Below are 18,647 nucleotides of genomic sequence, written 5' to 3'. Positions count from 1 at the left end.
CCTGAGCTGAAATCAAGAGTTGGACACTTAACTGACTGAGTCCCCCAGGTGCCTCTGAAAATCTCCTTCTTTAAATCTTTTTAATACCTGTGAGAAGTACAGGGCAGAAATTCTTTAAAAGAAGGCTGATGAGGAAAGAAAAGGACACCGTGTCGCTGGTGGCGATATGGTTGATGTTCTCGCCGTACTCTGTGATCTTCAAGAGGTTCTCGCTGGATGCTTGCGGGTCAGCTAGCATTGAAGTTCCTAAGGTAAAGTTTTAAAAAAAAGTTTCAAAGAGCCTATACATAAATGTTAAGCTATTTTCTTAGGTTCTAAATACTTCCTGGAAAAGTCTGTTTGGTATATATAAAGCGATATCAACATGTGCGGGTAAGCGAAACCCGATGCAAGTGCGGGGGGGCGGGGGGTGGGTCCCTGTGGATCTCGTCCACACTCGCAGCTGGAAACCACTCCGCCCCCCCACCCCCCGCCATCCCTAAGTCTACCATGTACACACCCTCCCACCTTCCCACCCACCTCTGCTCTGCCCGCTTCTCCTCCTCGTTCCCTGGAGTGCAAGTGAAGACAGCCCCTCTCCTGCGTCCTTTTAAAGAACTTCGCTCCTTTGGTGAGACTTCTCCCCCCCTCCCCCCCCCCCCCCCGCCCCGTGATCTGTCTCTTTCTTTCTGCTGAAATTTTCCACTGTGTAAACACGTATGCACTAGTATCTCCAATCTTTTTATTGGTTGAACTATGGGAACTGACATTTAGTAAAAACCCGTTGAATATAGGCAATTTTATAGGAAGTAAAACACAAACACACACACACCCACAAACAAAAACTAAACCAAGTCTCTCTTGATACAACAGCTTCCTGTGAATACCATCCCAATTCTTCCCCCCACATTACACAGACAAAACTCTCGAAAGGGTTAAATACAACACAGACCTCACTTCATCTCTGAAGCACTAGAAACGGACCAGCCAGGACATTCACACGGTGCACAATTCAAACGTACATCGGGGGATGCACTCAGCGGTCTCTTCCTCACTCCTTCATCCCAGGGACTAGTCCCCACCCCACACTGTGTACCCTGCACAGCAATTATTAAAAATTTAGTACATTTTAGAGATCCTCTATCCCACAGAGACTTTTTTCTAGCTAATATTCTTCTATTTGATGAATGTATCGTACTTTTCTTACCAGCGCTCCAGCAATGGATAGTTACTGTGGTTTCGGTCTTGGGCTGAGTTTATGTAAAATACGCCTACCATTTTGCACATAGCTTCTCATGTGCACAGTTGTCGGGTCACTACAAAGTGGGACACGGTTTATAATTTTGATATGTATTGACAAACTGCCTTCCAGTGCTTTCCTTCCAAAGCACCTCACACAGCCAGTGGTATTTCTGAGATGCTTTCTGGATTATTGTATGAACAAAACGTGGGGGTTTTTTTCTGGTTTTTTTTTTTTGTTTTTTTGTTTTTTTTTTTTTCTGTGGGAATGCCAGACACTGGCCTGGACCAGGACCCCTAACTTACTTTGCATGGTGCTGGATCGAAGAGGACATTGTGATGCTGTGACATTTAGATTCCTGTTACAGGTTTGGGTTTGAAAGCTTGAGAGGGTTTCAGTTTCTTCTAAGCCTGTTGCCTACAATTAGGATAAGACGGAAGCGGGGGAAGTGGGATCTTCATAGGTTTGGAGGAAATAAATACCTCTGTTTTCCCATAGGAACGGCACACTAAGATACTGAGTTACGTACACTGATGTTGTTATATTTTTGTATGTAGTAGTAAAAGTTAAGGATAAAAATAACCAACATTAGCTGCTTTGACATATGAGACACAATTCAGAGGTTTCAAAGAAACAGAATCACCCACTAATACTCACGTACTTTTTAAGATCAATATTGTATAATTTATTTTGTTAAAAAAATAAAAAATAAAGAACACATAATTTTCAGATTGAAGGTACGCATCTTCAATAGTACCAACAAGTTAAAGTTGTTTTGTTATACTGGTGGACTCTTCCCTGTTCCTGACCTACTGAGCAGGTATGTAAGATGCTTCTATTTATGCAAATGATCTGGTACCAGCATTTCTCCACATCCTATATGTAGAATGTCTGTATAAATTAGTTCAAAAATAGAGCTTTCTGGATGCCTATAATTATGGTATCTCTGGCTGTTTTCTATCAAAAAGTCTTATAACCAAACTTTGAAATTCACTGATGAGAGAAGCCTAACCTCAAAGAAATTCAACTCCGTTTGCATTTATTGAATTTCCTGTATGTGCAGCTTTGCCTCAATTTCATCCGAGCTCTCACGGCACAACAATTTTCTACATCTTTGTTTTCTATGTGTATAAGCAGAACATTGAGAATGAAAACCATGCAGCATGTTGTGGGTGTTAGGTTACGGTTGGTTTTCTCATCAGCAGTTTCTTTTATAATCAAGTGTAGTTCTTACATATATAGTTGTCCTTTTTTTTTTTTTAAATGTTTATTTTTGAGAGAGAAAGAGAGAGATAGGATGTGAACAGGGGAAGGGCAGAGAGAGAAGGGGACAGAGGATCCAAAGTGGGCTTGGGCTGACAGCAGACAGCCTGACGTGGGGCTCGAACTCATGTACCATAAGATCATGACCTGAGCTGGAGTCGGGACGTATAACTGACGTGAGCCTCCCAGGCTCCCCTGCTTTTCCTCTTTCAAAAGAAGTCCTCCCCCTTCTCTGCTCTCAGTCATCACAGCTAATTAAAATGATACGTATTTTCCATCAGGAAGCCCTTCAATCAACTACAGCTTCACCATGCACACCTGACACAATCAAATATATTCCAGTTTCTCAGAAAGCAACATGCAGTGGTACCTTGTTTGAAGGCATGTTTTGTAAACATAGATCTAAACTGGTTCCACTACAGATACTGGCGAGGATGTGGAGAAACGGGAACCCCCTTGAGCTGCTGGCGGGAATGCAAACTGGTGCAGCCGCTCTGGAAAACAGTGTGGAGGTTCCTCAAAAAATTAAAAATAGATCTACCCTATGACCCAGCAACAGAACTGCTAGGAATCTACCCAAGGGATACAGGAGTGCTGATGCATAGGGGCACTTGTACCCCAATGTTTATAGCGGCACTTTCAACAACAGCCAAACTATGGAAAGAGCCTAAATGTCCATCACCTGACAAATGGATAAAGAAGATGTGGTTTATATATACAACGGAATATTACTTGGCAACGAGGAAGAATGAAATCCTGCCGTTTGTAGCAACGTGGATGGAACTGGAGGGTATCATGCCGAGTGAAATAAGTCAGGCAGAGAAAGACACATACCATATGTTTTCACTCATATGTGGATATTGAGAAACGTTAACAGAAGACCATGGGGGAGGGAAGGGGAAAAAAATAGTTACAGAGAGGGAGGGAGGCAAACCGCAAGAGACTCTTAAATACAGAGAACAAACTGAGGGTGGATGGGGGGTGGGGGAGAGGGGAAAGTGGGTGATGGGCACTGAGGAGGGCGCTTGTTGGGATGAGCACTGGGTGTTGTATGTAAGCCAATTTGACAACAAATCATATTTAAAAAAGGGGGAAAAAACCTAGATCCCGCACGAACTTGGAATATATCAATCTTCAAAGTTGCTGACATATCTACTTTTATATGTAGAGTAATTCCAATATTTTAGAAAAGTTAGAGAATGGTTCTTAGAATTAGTCTTACCTTTCTGAATGAGTGTCTGAATACTAGGAAGTAACTCTGACCATGGTATGAATTCGCATTGCTGTAAATCCACAAAATACCCAAAGATCGAATGCTTACCAGTTGGTAGGCTGATGCCTGTGTTTGAAAATGACAAATAAACAGGTCCAAGTAAGAAAGGTTTGTTTATGGAATTTTCATTAATGATATGATCTCTCTGTGAAAAATCTGATTGTTGAACTAGAAACAGTAACTATTCACCAAGGGTATATCCAAATATATAAAACAAGCCTATCTTTTTCTTCTTCTTATCTTTAATTATATAAAAACATCTTTTTTATATCCCCAAAGCAAGGTGAATCATGATGTGATACTCTTTGAGGTCTTACCTGGACGCCCCGCTTATCACCCTGTGCTGGATATTATTAAGTGACAGTCACCGGTAGAGCCAAAACAATATATCAGGTAAGTCTGCCACTTATTTGCAAATCACATTCACTTTTCCATTATAAAATTAGTAAATTTTCTTAATAGATTCGGGAAAATACAGGATAATAAAAGCAGAATCATTTAGCCGTGGTTTCACCATATGAAGATAACAGTGCTAACATTTCATATAGTTCTTTGAATCATTTCTAAAATTTTCATACACAGGAAAATTCATTTTTGGGGAGTATACAGTTCTATGAGTTTTTTTTTTTTTTTTTTACCACATGAATGTATTCTTGTAATCACTACAGTAGACGAGATAAGAGAACAATTGTAAAACCCCCCAAAATTCCCTTGTGCCTACCCCTTTTGTATTCAGTCCTAACCCCTGGTAACCACTGATCTATTATTTTTTTACTTTTATCTATTTATTTATTTATTTTTTGAGAGAGAGAGAGAGAGAGAGAGAGAGAGAGAGAGAGAGACAGAGAACACATCCCAAGCAGGCTCTGCACTATCAGTGCAGAACCCAATGTGGGGCTCGATCCCGTGACCCCAGGATCATGACCTGAGCCAAAATGGAGAGTTGGACACTCAATCAACTGAGCCACCCAGATGCTCCTGTTCTCTATATTTGCTTTATCCAAACTGGCATGGAAATGGAAAATTACAGTATGCACCTTTTTGAAACTGAGTCCTGTCACTACATAATGCATTTAAGATTCATTCCTGTCGTTCATCACTCTTCATCAATGGCTCATTCCCTTTCACTGCTGAATAGTATTCCACTGTGTGGGTGGACCACAGTCTGTTTAACCACTGACCCATTAAAGAACACTTGAGTTCTTCCCAATTTTTGTCAACTACGAATAATGCTGCCATGAATATCTGTGTGTAGGTTTGACTGAATATAAGATTTCATTGATCTGGGATAAGTACCTAGAGGCATGATGGTGGGTCCTATGGTACATGCATATTGAACATTTTAAGAAACTCATACCGCTTTCCAGAGTGGCTGTGTTTTTATCCTACAATTAGCAGTAGATGAAACCACCTGTTGCTATATAGCCATGCTAACACTTGGTATTGATTTAAAAAATTTTTAGTTTTCCATCTTTATTGAGACATAAATGGCAAATGATATCACGTAAGATTCAAGTGCACAATGGGATGATTTGATACATACATATATTGAGAAAAAATTACAACAAGGTTAGTTAATAACTTCATCGCCTCACATAATTATCTGTCTGTGAACGTGTGAGAACATTTACGATCTACCCTCTTAGCGACGTTCCGATATACAGTCTGCACATTACATTCCCAGTTTTGATTATTTGATAATTGGAGGTTTGTGTTCATTGACCAACATCTCCTCATGTCCCCCACCCGCCGGGCACCTGGCAGCCACCGTCTTATTCTCCACGAGTGTGGCTTTTTTAGGCCCCACGTATAAGTGAGATCGTACGGTATCTGTCTTTCTCAGTTTGACTTATTTTGCTACATATATATCACATTTTCTTTATCCATTTATCTGTCGATGAACCCTTAGGTTGTTTCCGTGTCCTGGCTATTATGAATAATCCTGCAATGAACATGGGGATAATATTATTTCTTGGAGACAGTGAATTCATTGCCTTTGGATATACACCCAAAATAAGATTGCTGGATCACACAGTAGCTCTATTTCTAATTTTTTGAGTCACCTCCACATTGTCTCCCACAGTGGCTGCACCAACCCCATACTGTTTCCCACAGTGGCCATGTGAATTTAAATTCTCACCAAGAGTGTACAAGGTTCCCTTTTCTCTACGTCCTAACATTTGCCGTCGTTTGCCATTTTAGTAATAGTCATTCTAACAGATGTAAGGTAATAATACCTCATTGCGGTTTTCATGTGCATTTACGTGATGATTACACTGGACTTTTCATGGCCCTATTTGTCATTTGTGTGTCTTTGGGAAAGTGTCTTCTGTTCAGGTCCTCTGCCATTTTTAATCAGAGCATTTGGGGTTATTTATGAATTTATGTTTTGCTATTGAGTTGTAGGAGTCCCTTATATATTTTGGCTATGAACCCCTTATCACACATGTATATGGCGTTCAAGTGTTTTCTCCTGTTCTATGGATTCATTTATGTCCTTAACCCATTTTGAGTTAATTTTTGTCAGTGGTGTAAATAGGGGTCCAACTTCATTATTCAGTTTGCATGTGATTATCCAGTTTTCCCAATTCTCTTTGTTGAAGGGACTATCTCCTTGGTGCCTTTGTCAAAAATTGGTTGGCTATATAAGCATGGGCTTGTTTCTGGACTCTCTGTTCTGTTCCATTGGTCCATGTGTCTGTGTTCAGTGCCAGCATCATGCTGTTTTGACTTTTATAGCTTTGTAATACAGTCTGATATAAGGGGGTGCGATGCCTTCAGCTTTGTTCTTCTGCCAAAACAGGACTGTTTTGTCTACTCAGTCTTTTATAGTTCCCTTGTTCCCTCTTCCTCTCTTCCTGCCTTCCTTTGTGAACTGATGATTTTCCCTAGTGGTGTGCTTGAATTTCCTTCTCTTTATCTCTTGTGTATCTACAGTTGGTTTTTGGTTTTTGGTCTGTGGTTACCATGACATTTGCATACAGTGTCTTATAGCTATAATAGTCTTTTAAGCTGATAACAAGCTCATTTCAGTCACATGCAAAAACTCTTTTACCCCTCCTCCTATTTTATGCTATTCATGTCACAGTTTACTTCTCTTTATTACTGGAGCTACAGTAATTTTTAATGTTTTTATCTTTTAATTTTTATACTAGAGTTAAGTGATTCACAGACCGACATGTTACAATATTAGAACATTTGACTATATACTAACCTTTACCAATGTTTTTTATAATTTCACGTGTTCTCCTGTTACTAATTAACATCCTTCCTCATTTCAATTTGAAAAGCTCCTTTTAGCATTTTTTGTAAGGCAGGTCTAGTGGTGATGAACTCCCCAGCTTTTGTGTTGGAGAGTCTTCATCCCTCCTTCATTTCTGAAGGACAACTCTGTGGGGTGAAGTATTCTTGGTTGGCAGTTTTTTTTTTTTTCTTTCGGCAAGTTGAATATATCATCCTACTCTCTCCTGGTGTGCAAGGTTTGTGCCAAGAAATTTTCTGAGGCTTATGGTATTCCCTGTAGGTGGGCAATTTTTTCCCTTGCCTATTTTCAAATTATCTTTCTTTAGATAGTTTATAAGGTGTCTGAGAAGATTCTTGGGTTGAAATTATTGGAGGACCTCTGAAATTCATGTAACGGGTATCTAAATCTCTCCCTGGATTCAGTCAGTTCTCTACCATAATTTCTTTAAGCCTTTGCCCCTCCCTCCCTCACTTCTCCTTCTGGGACCCCAGTAATGTGTAGAGTTTTAAAAATGAATGATATCCCATATTTCACAGGCTTTCTTCATTCTTTTCTCTTTGTTCTCCTGTGAGTGGATAATTTCAAATGACCTGCTTTCTGTCTTAGAGGTTCTTTCTTCTGCTTGATCCAGTCTGGTTGATGTTCTGTTTCACTCGTTGTGCTCTCCAGCTCCACCACTTGTGTTTGGTTCTTATTTATGATTCCTATCTCCGTTAAATTTCTTATTTTGTTCATGTTAAATTTCTTATTTTGTTTCCCTGATTTCATTGAATCATCTTCCAGTATTTTCTTTTTAGCTCACTGGGCTTCCTCAAAACAAGTATTTTAAATTCTTTACTGGGAAAACCACAGACCTCTGTTTCTTTGGGGCCAGTTACTATAAAAATACTGCACTTCTTTGGCTGCCATGTGTCCTTGACTTTTCATGCTCATTGAAGTCCTTCACTGCAGTCTCCACATTTGATGATGCAGTTTCCTCAAGTCTTTACTAACCGGCTGTAGGAGAGAAAAAACTCCCTTCGACCCATTGAGGATTCTGAGGCTTTCTCAGTATTTTCTATGGAAACGCTTGCTGCCCTCTTCTGGTTCTCTCCAGTTGGGTAATTTTTGGGCATGTATGCCTTCTCTCCATCCTGCCCGGCCAGGCGGGGCACCGACAGCCTCCCTGTTGCTTTCCCTAAGGTGGTGGTTGGATGCTGTATTTGCGTGTGATTTCTCCCAATCCTGCAGCTGGGCTAGTTTTGTACGAGCCATCTGAAAAAGTTGCCTTCTGTGGTGCACACAGGGTGCTGGCCACCGGATGAGGGTGTTTATGGGTGAGGCTCATGGAGTGTTCAGGTGCCCATGGGCCAGTTCAGGGGATCCTCAGGCAAGGTGTCCCCAGCAGCTCATGGGTAGAGCTCCTTGGAGTCCTAAAGTTGTTCAGCAGGATTCGTGTCCCTTTCACATGCTCCATTCTGAATCCTGACTGCTGTTCTCCCAGCCACTCACTGCCCCACACTCAATAGTTCACAATTCAGTCCTTTGTGGGGGGCTAACGAGAAATGGGCCTCCCTGGTAGGGTCCCGCACAACTGAGAAGCTGGCTGCTCACACACACGCCGTCACTTTCCCCTCCCGGCACTGGGCTGTGCCGCCAAGGGAAGGGTGACACAAGTAAAGAGCTGAGAAATGTGTCTATTGTGCCAACAAATGTACACATGTTGATTTCACTTCTGCATGATCGGCGTATCTATCAAGCAAAGAAAGCAGGAGTTCAGGCTAAAAATGCCTTTGTGTAAGTTTCCTATTGCTGCTGTAACAAATCACCACAAGCTTACGGGTCTTAAAACAACACAGATTTATTCTCTTTCAGTCCTAGAGGTCAGGAGTCCAACCCGTTTTCACTGAGCTAAAATCAGAGTGTTGGCAGGACCCTGTTCCTCTGGAGGCTCTCGAGGAGAATCCCGCTCTTTCCCTTTCCAGTTTTGGGAGGCCACCTGCTGTCCGTGGCTCGTGGCCCCCGCCTCCATCTTCAAAGCCGGCAACTGCCCATCTCTTCAGCCATGCACTTACATCCTCACACCCGCTCTCGGACTCTTCCGCCTCCCTCTTGCATCGGAAAGGACTCCTGTGACGAGACTGGCCCCCCGTAAAGTAACCCACGATAATCTTCCCATCTCAGGATCCTTCACTTCATCACATCCACAAACTCCCTTTTGTTATGAGACAGCATATTCACAGGGTCCAAGGGGTGAGATGTGGGAATCTCCGGGAAGCCACTATTCTGCAAGGAGGCTCATTGTAACATCCGTCCTTTGCCTTCTTTCTCTGTTGTTTTTATCTCCTGCAACTAAGAGCTAGTTTGTGAGGAAACGGTTTCCGGTCAGGGAACGAGCCTGCCCCTCACCTAATTCTGCCCTAAGGGTAACATGCACTGATGATCTTTAGCTGTGACGGCTGCAGTGGGTACACTTTCTACAGAATGGAACTGTTAGCCTCAACCGTAAATTATTCCTACAGATAGTTTTTTCAAATTTAATCATCAGTTAAAGGTAATGAGCAGAAACAAAGGAACGGCCGTAAATTAACAAGACTTGAATGACTGGAACGATCAGGTGCATAAACTAAGACGGCCATGCTTGTTATGTTGAAAGAAATAAAAGTAAGCTTGAAAATACCTAAAAAGGATGAGAAACTATGAAAAAGTGACAAAGCCTATTTGAAACAAAGGAACCAAATACAGCTCCTAAAAATGAGAAGAGTGCGGACACAACAACAAAACCAGGACCACACTTACTGGGGAAGCACTTTTAAGTGCCACCATTTAGAATGGCAAACCTAAAACCAAAGGAAAAAAAGATGGAATACTTACAACTAAGCTTAGTAAGAAATACACAAAGTCAATATGAAGAAAACTCGAAGACTTGTCTCTAGGTTTCTATTTACTAATTCTTTCTCTGGTGATGCCAAGAGTAGAATTTCTATTTGGTCCTTTTTCATAGCCACATGTTTGTTCATTTCTACTTGTTTTTGTTTGTTTGTTTTTGCTTCATAATTGCTTATTTATGTAGAAACAGATGCCATTTCCTTGTTTATCTTTTAGAGAACCCTAAACACATTCACATTAAAGTAAAGTCTCTGTTAGGATCCGATACTTTCATCTGGAATGAGTTAATATAATGATGGGTGACTTTGTTGGTATTGTTTTGTGTTTTACAATTTTGTTCACGGGATGATTACGAGTGGGAGGTCTGTGGGCTGTCTTCTCTTCTCATTTCCACTCTGATGGTCTTGGACTTTGTACAACTGCTACCACCTGCCTCTCCTTCATACACGCTCGTCCCAAACTAGCTTTTCCACTGGTGCTTCAGATCACAGAACAGAATTTCATATTCAGCATTTTGAGATAAACAATCTAAGATAATGTGTAATTTATGGTCTTGTCTTCAGGCTCACAGGGAGAGGAAACAATGGAACTGAGGGCAGTTTATACACCATAAGAGTTAGCGACATCAAGTGGAATCACAGAGTTTGACAACAAATTAACATGCCATGCTTTGACATTAAAAGTTAATTTCCATAGGAAATAACATAAAACTTTGCGATCCAGACGTCTTAAACAGAACTTTTAGAAATAACTTCAAAAGGATGCTTTAAGAGTTACATCACACAAAGTAGTAGAATTTGTACTTCTGGTCATTTTTTTTTTCTCTCTCATCTTTATCTAACAAAGTTCTTCTAAATATATTCACGTTCAGTATTTGGGCCTTTCGGGCACCTGAACCAATGAAGCCTTTGTCTTTTCCAGGTCCCTTTAATCAACAACAGCTAGTTGGTAAGGGTGACTGTTTCAGAACATTAGGATAGATTCCATTTGTTAGAACTGATGCAAAAAACATACACAATAAAGAAACCTAAGTCCTCCTAAGATAATTTTTAAAATGTTAGTCTTTAAATATGGGGTGCCTGGGTGGCTCAGTCAGTTAAGAGTGTGACTCTTGATTTCGGCTCAGGTCATGATCTCACGGTTCATGGGTTCGAGCCCTGCGTCGGGCTCTGCACTGATGGTGTGGAGCCTGCTTGGGATTCTCTCTCTCTCCCCCCTCTCTGCCCTTCCCCTGCTCATTCTCTCTAAATAAATAAATAAACATTAAACATACGTTAAAAAATAAAATAAAACCATATGAAACTGGTATTTCCTTCTGCAGAAGTTCCCGCTGGGAGATGCTGTGGAGAATACAGACCCAGCTGTTCAGCCGAAGGGCTCAGCGGGGCTGAGGTCACAGTTTTGAGGCGCTACCTCTGTTCTTCTGCTTTACTTGCATTACAGTTTCCTGGGAAACCAGAAGCAGCCCGGAATCTAATTTCCTTCCGCCTCATTTCCTGGGAGGACGGGGCTGGAGTGTGCATATTAACGTTTTGCCTTTCACCTCACATTTGCAAAGACGGGCATTTTAATATGAGCCCAACCATACGGAGTTTCAAACTAACATTCTAAAGTGAGCATAATTACGACTGTTTCCCCCGAACACCGCCCAGAACTTACCTACTTGTGGATTATTTTCAAACAGTTTGCGGACGAGATTGTCAAAGCCGTAAGTGACTCTGGCGGCTGAACTGGGATCACAGCTCCGATACAGCACCGTCTCACCTTCAGGGTCACTTTCATGTTGTAAAACACCTCCAAACGCCCACGTAAAGGCAAACATGAAGAGCTTCTGAATCACTACTTTCAATTTATCAGGATTCTTTTCCAGATACCATGTACTTTCAGCTCTGGCGTAGATGCATGTAGAAGGACGAAGGTTAACATTTTTAGAAGAAAGTTCAGTGATGTATTTCAATTTCATGTCCAAGTCTCATTATTAAACGTTAGGATACAGTTAGGTATGGACATAAATGTTTTAAGGTTAATGTAGAATCTTCTTTGGTAAGTCATGTAGATTATATACTGTTAATATTTTTTTTTCAATTTTTCTTAATGTTTATTTTTGAGACAGAGAGAGAGATAGAGCGTGAATGAGGGAGGGGCAGAGAGAGACACACACAGAGAATCTGAAGCAGGCTCCAGGCTCTGGGGTGTCAGCACAGAGCCCAATGCTAGGCTCGAACTCACGAACCATAAGATCATGACCTGAGCCGAAGCTGGACACTTAACCGACTGAGCCACCCAGGCGCCCCAATATTGTCACTATTTTTAAAGTACCATTAGTGTAAGAGATTTGTAGTCAACCTTTATTTCACTGATTTAGTACACGTGATTCACTTCTATTTTAGGTCAAGTTATTAGCTGAGATTTACCTATCTTTTGGGAGAGGATCTGGTCTTTTTCCATTTTATGTAGAAATACACAAGCAAGTGAATAGTTACTCATACTGTCTCCTCTCAACCAAGTCCGAGGGCCTGATTTACTTCAACCTGGCTAGTGGCAGGTGCTGTAAGTGTGGGGAGAGTCTCGTCCAGTCTGGGCTGACGGGGTCACCCTGGTCTGTGGACCCTGAAATTCTACAGAAACCGGGCCGAAGGTGATGGAGCTGAATCAGGGGCTTGGGCCTGATTTCAAGGCATGTAAAATAGTTCAGGATTCAGCATTATCATAAAATTATTTACAAATTATGAAAATCCTAAAAACAGATCACTGAACCGAAGCGTACTGGCAAACATTCTACAGTACACACACACACGGTATTTGAAATTTCCAGTCCTGTGAAACAGTTCATTTAGAGAATGTTTACTGAATTCCTACTGTGTATCAGCTACTGCAGACAAAACAAACACGACCCCTTCTTTCCAGAACTGGTACAGGTTTATTGCCTAGTAATTCTGTGCTTATTGGAGTGTCCGGCACCCAGAAGGTACTTAACCATGTCTGCTGAATGAATAACTGACCTCTCTTCTGTATTCTTGAATTTGGCAGAAACTTTTGCACGTGGAGAATCTTTCTCCCCAGTTGAAACGTCCTTCCAATCGTCACCTTAAAAAGGGAAGAGTATTTTTCCACAGTGAACAATAGACCCAGAATTTACCTGGTTAATTAGCGAGGTTAACATTCAACACTGTTTCATTTCTGAACTGTCACAGAGGTTTTTCTTGCACATACAGCTACCTCATCAGACCAGAGTGCGAGCTACCTTTCGAAGGAAAGAGGAGCAGGGAACGGACCTGCCATTGTCTGAAATGCTTCTTACTTATTTGAAGCGTACATCTACACACTTCGTCATTCTATTCTAGCAACTTTTCTGTAAGTTTGACTGTTCTAACATGAAACCCTAGAACATTCAGGTAATGTGGTGCATGTGACAAACTAACTAATACGTGGGTCCTGATGAAGAGAAGGACGCTTTCAGACAACAGATTTAAATTCGCTGAAACAAACAGCAAACAGGTGCATCTTCGGCAGGGGGTCGAGGTTTTGGTTTCCTTCCATCTCCTGTCACCCACCTGTCTCGTCCCCGTCACGCACACCATGCAGGAGCACAAAGAGTGAGCGATTATTTCTTCCTCCCTTTAGCTTACTTTTGTTGTTATGATGTTTGTTTTCTTTATACTGACATAATACAGGCTTCTTGTAGAACCTGTCACTCTACGATTCCACCACACGTGGGTAACGATGATTAAATGCTCATGCATGTCATGATGGCATTTAATACAATGTCATTCTAGTATTTTTAAATACAATACTTTAATATCTAAGCTCAAATCAAGAGTTAGAAAGAGGGTTGGCTTCTCATCCTGCTTTTTAAGTTCGTCTTCATGTCTTTCCAGTGAAATGTGACATTGCCACACCACAGTCCAGGAAGTCCTTCTCCTGCTGATGGAATTCAGATTCTTGCTGTTTTAGGATTATAAATAATTATGCTATAAATAAAGCTCCTTGTGCATAAATCTATATACTTCAGTTATTACTTCTTTATAATGAATTCTTAGAATAAGAGATTCTAGGGCAGAGTATTTTGCTATTCAAAAATAAATTTTTTTAATGTTTATTTATTGTCGAGAGAGAGAGAGACAGAGTGTGAGCAGGGGCAGGGGCAGAGAGAGGGGGAGACACAGAATCCGAAGCAGGCCCTGGGCTCTGAGCTGTCAGCACAGAGCCCGACACGGGGCTCCAACTCTCGAACCGTGAGATCGTGAACTGAGCTGAAGTCGGACGCTCAACCGACTGAGCCACTCAAGCGCCCCATATTTTTAACATAGATTGCCAGATGGTTCACTAAGAAAGGCTGAATCAATTTATACCTCAAATAACTTCTGTGAGAGTTTATAGGTGAATACATTTAGCTATCGGTGTGTTTTCTTCATTCAAAAATCTCTTATCCGATGAAAATTGTATGCTATTTTCAAAGAAATGTTCCTTTCATGATCTGTAAGGTTAAACATTTTCTTAAGAATTTTGTGTATTGGAAATTTTAGTAGTTGTGAAAAGATCCCCGGACTCGGGTAACTTCTACATCTGCTCTCCCCTCTATCCTGTCTCGGTCGCTAGGTTAGCTGAAAATGTGGAGGAAGAATCCTCTGTATACGCATACATTGTAGGGTGTGGAATGGTCTATGAGGGCAGGAATGCCACTGCATATTTGAGGGTTTATATCAAGTCCTGAAAAATTTGGGGGAATAATTTAAAAAACTCTTTTTATTAGGTAAAATATATACCATAAAATTGACCATTTTGACCACTAACTGTACAGTTCAATGGCATTACGTACGTTTACGGCTTTGCACAACCATCTCCACCATCCATATCTAGAACTTTCCATCATCTCGTACTAAAACTCTACACCCTTTACACAACAACTCCCCATTCCCTTTTCTCCCAGACCCTGGTAATCGCTAGTCTACTTTCTGTCCCCGTGCATTTGCCTTTTCCAGGTACCTCATATAAGTGGATTCATACAATTGTGTCCTTTTGTGACTTATTTCACTTAGTATACTGTCCCCCAGGGTCATCCATGTTGTAGCATGTGTCAGAATTCCTTTTTGTGGCTGAAGAATATCCATTCTTCTGTCAAGAGACCACTGGGTGGTTTCCACCTTTTGGCTCTTATGAATCGCACTGTTGTGAACACGGGTGTGCAAATATCTGTTCAAGTCCTTGCTTCAGGTCTTTTGCATATATACTCCGAAGTGGAATTGTTGGGTCAAGTGATAATTTTATGTCCAATCTGTTTAGGAACAGCCATACCGTTCTCCATAGCGGCTGCCTCATTCTACATGGTCATCAACAGTGCACAAGAGTTCCAATTTCTCCACATCCATGCCCCAATCTGTTATCTTCTGATTTTCAAAAAATTTTATAATCGCCATCCTAGCGGCTATGAAGTGGTATCTCACTGTGGGTTTGCCTTCATGCATTTCTTTAATAATTAGTGATGTCGGGCATTTTTCATTTGCCTGTTGGCCATTTGCATATTTTCTTTGGAGAAAGGTCTATTCAGGTCTTTCACCTCCTTTTAAATTAGGTTGTTTGGGGTGCTCGGGTGGCTCAGTGGCTTAAGTGTCTGACTTCGGCTCGGGTCACGATCTCACGGTTCATGAGTTCGAGCCCCACGTCGGGCTCAGTGCTGACAGTTCGGAGCCTGCTTCAGGTCCTCTGCACCCCTCTCTGTCTGCCCCTACCCCCTGTTTTCTTTCTCTCAAAATAAATAAATAAATAAACTTAATTAGGTTGTTTGGGTTTTTGTTAAGTTGCAGGAATTCCTTATATATTCTGGATATTAACTCCTTAGCAGATAATGTGATTTGAAAATAATTTCTCCCAGTCTGAGGTTTTCTTTTTACACTATTGATAATTTAAGCTAAAAATAAAACTCTAACAAGGTTAAAAAATATAGGTTATAACAAAATATATTTCATAACCAGGTTATAAAATATAGAAGGATATTTTTATGAAACTTGGTGGTAAGTACACTACTGATGTTTGCCCACTGATTTAACATCTGGTGACTTCGCTGTAATCTCCAATTCTAATCAACTGCTGATTTTTCTGTTTTTTTTTTTTTTAATAATGAATAGGACTATAGCCTCTGCATACAGTAATAGTTTTGTCTCTTTGTCTCTTTCTGTTTTTTTAATGTTTATTTTTGAGAGGGAGCATGAGCAAGGGAGGGGCAGAGAGAGAGAGAGAGAGAGAGAGAGAGAGAGAGAGAGAGAGAATCCCAAGCAGAGTCCGTACTGCCAGCTCGGAGCCCGACGTGGGGTCAAACTCATAAGCCTTGAGTTCATGTGTGACCTTGGCCAAAATCAAGAGTCAGACACTTAACGGACTGAGCCAGCCAGATGCCCCTCTTCCTTTTTACTTCTCAGAAACCTCCTTTTTCCCCTCTAACTATTGCTACATTGATTAGCACCCCCAAGACCATGTTGAATAGTAACAGGAGTAAAAGCAGCATTAACAGAATTGTTGGAGGAGGCCATCGAGAGGACGCGACCGCGGCTGGGCCACAAGCTGGACCCAGGCAACTGGACATTTGTTACCCCTCTCCCGTCGTTGGAGTGCACGTGCTGCCCACTGTTCCAACGCCAGGAGCCATTCCAAGAATGTGGTCTCGAGAGAGCAACGTGTTGTCGAGAACACCCTGAATGAATAGGACGACTGAATCCCACTAAGGCCTCTGTATAAGCTTTTAAGATTCTTGCGTGTGGGTGCGGGGATCCGCTCATCCTGCAGTCCTTCAAGACGAGCCTTGTATGTAGGCTCTCTTGCTGACCGCCACAGCCACCTACAACCTGGAGTGGCCTCTTGGGTGTCTCCCTGCCTCCGCGTATAGGGGCCAATTTGAACTCCACCCGGGAAGCAAACCTACAACTGTCAGGGGACAAAAGAAACTCGACTTGGGAACAAGGCATCCACGAGGGGAAGTCCCAGGCTAGCCACGAACCTCTGCACAGGGAGGGATGGCCCCCGAGTCGGATGTGAGCTGAGGACACACGGTAGCACGGTGCAGCAGAGAAGGGCACCGGTGGCTGCCGTGAGGGGCTGGCCACTGACGCCCGAGCGGGGTCTGGAGTTCGGGTTAGGAAGTGAGAAGAACCGAGGTGAGAACGAGATGTGCACCTGTCTGCCCCCTCTTCCGTCTGCTGGTTTTACGGAACGAGGAGGGCCCAAGTGCCACCCGTCACGGCCCGAGCCCTCGGACATATCCTGATGGGGAATCTAAGAGGGGGAATCACGGACAAAATGAGGGCAGCAGAGGGGAGGACGTTCGGCTGGACAACGGAGCAGATGAAGTGCCCCATGTCATCTGACCCTAATATGAAGACAGATTTTAAACAGCGACTACCCCGGACGTCTGCTAATACAGAAGTACACCCCAAAAGTCCTAGGAGGAAAACTTACATTTTCTCTCTGTCCCTTGAAAATGGAAATCTGATCGTGTCTTTAAAATGTGATTACCCCGCGAGAGAACTAAGACGCCGCCCCTGCGCATCTGAGACAGGAACAGAAGGGTGGATACAGGGGGCAGTACAAGCTTCTCCCCCACATCCAGGCCTCAGCCTCCAGGAGGAAACTCATCAAGGGCAAACACAAACCTTAAGTCTTCCCCGCGAATACCAGTAAAACACTCTGGCCATTCGGTCGGGAAACCTTAACTTGCCCCATCTGCCACAGACACGGTCTGAGCTCAACTGTTATTTATAAACTAGTGGGTTTTACCAGATTCCTGGGTGCATTTTATTATTAAAGCTATAGGGTCTCTGTAGCTGTCTGGGTGTGTATGTATGTGTCTGGGTATATGCTCTCTATAAACAACATTTTTGTACCTCCAGATTATATTGTCAAAATTAATTTATAAAAGATCTCTATTTAATCGGCCTAAGGAAAAATAAGCTTTGGTATCAAGAATTAGCACACTGGTTATGTTGAACTCCTCCCTCTGAGCGAGGGTTCTAAACATGTCCTATTTGGTCTGGACGCCACACGGGGTCTCACCCAAGCTTTCCCCTACTGCCATGCAAGCCCGGCTATTGTCGTGAGGGGACTAAAGAAGCTGAGCCCCTTATACCAATGCCCTTGTTGAACAGAACAATGACTGAGGGCCACATTTTAAAGGTCATGATATACAAGACTAGGCGAAAGAACACCACACTAAATGCAGGATGCACCTTCCAGTATCTTCTGCAAGCAGAAAGGTTAACTGAAAAAAATATAAAGCGGCAGACTGAATTACTGACGAGTAAAATCTCCTTGGCCAGGTAGACTGAAGTACCGCCCAGGCTTTAAGACGTGTGAAGAGTCAGAGTCCACTGCCCCCACGGGCCAGACTGGGGACCCCAGCCCAAACACCCGGTAGCATAAAGATGTAAAATCACAGGAAACATCCCAGCCCCATCGTGCCTGGGAAGACATTATCTCCTAGGACTTGCAATGAGTCATCCCACTGGAACAGAGGAGCTCCCGCCCCTGGCCAACAGGTATGGTGTGCACAACCGAGTCAGGTTTCTAAAGCTGTCGACCTCTCTCACCCCAAGGCAAGGTGGGCACGTCCCGTTTTCGCGTGGCTGTCATCTTTTTTCCTCCACCGGCCTGGAGGGCACCACAGCACACACAGAAGCCACCAAATCCGTTCAGCAAGCCTCAAATGAGAGCCAACAGAGCCCATCTTTACTGAATCCGAAAATATCTCTAATGAGAAAAGCTGTCTTCCAAAATAAGACGGCCTTGGACAT

General features: G+C 42.4%; 1 protein-coding gene across 1 annotated transcript in view; it reads right to left on the bottom strand.

The window, feature by feature from the left end:
• DNAH14 (dynein axonemal heavy chain 14) overlaps positions 1 to 18,647 on the bottom strand; it is a 323,430-nt gene that overhangs the window by 126,601 nt on the left and 178,182 nt on the right. The window contains exons 42-45 of the mRNA XM_078440753.2: positions 12,870 to 12,954; positions 11,527 to 11,756; positions 3,705 to 3,821; positions 88 to 246 (exon numbers count right to left, since the gene is read on the bottom strand). Coding sequence (XP_078296879.2) covers positions 88 to 246; positions 3,705 to 3,821; positions 11,527 to 11,756; positions 12,870 to 12,954 — 591 coding nt within the window. The remainder of the gene's footprint in view (positions 1 to 87; positions 247 to 3,704; positions 3,822 to 11,526; positions 11,757 to 12,869; positions 12,955 to 18,647) is intronic.

Source organism: Panthera onca, chromosome F1 (genome assembly GCF_046562875.1).
Source record: "Panthera onca isolate mPanOnc1 chromosome F1, mPanOnc1 haplotype 2, whole genome shotgun sequence".
Lineage (NCBI taxonomy): Eukaryota > Metazoa > Chordata > Mammalia > Carnivora > Felidae > Panthera > Panthera onca.
Note: the sequence above shows the minus strand (reverse complement) of the source record. Positions and strands in the feature narration are given on the sequence as shown.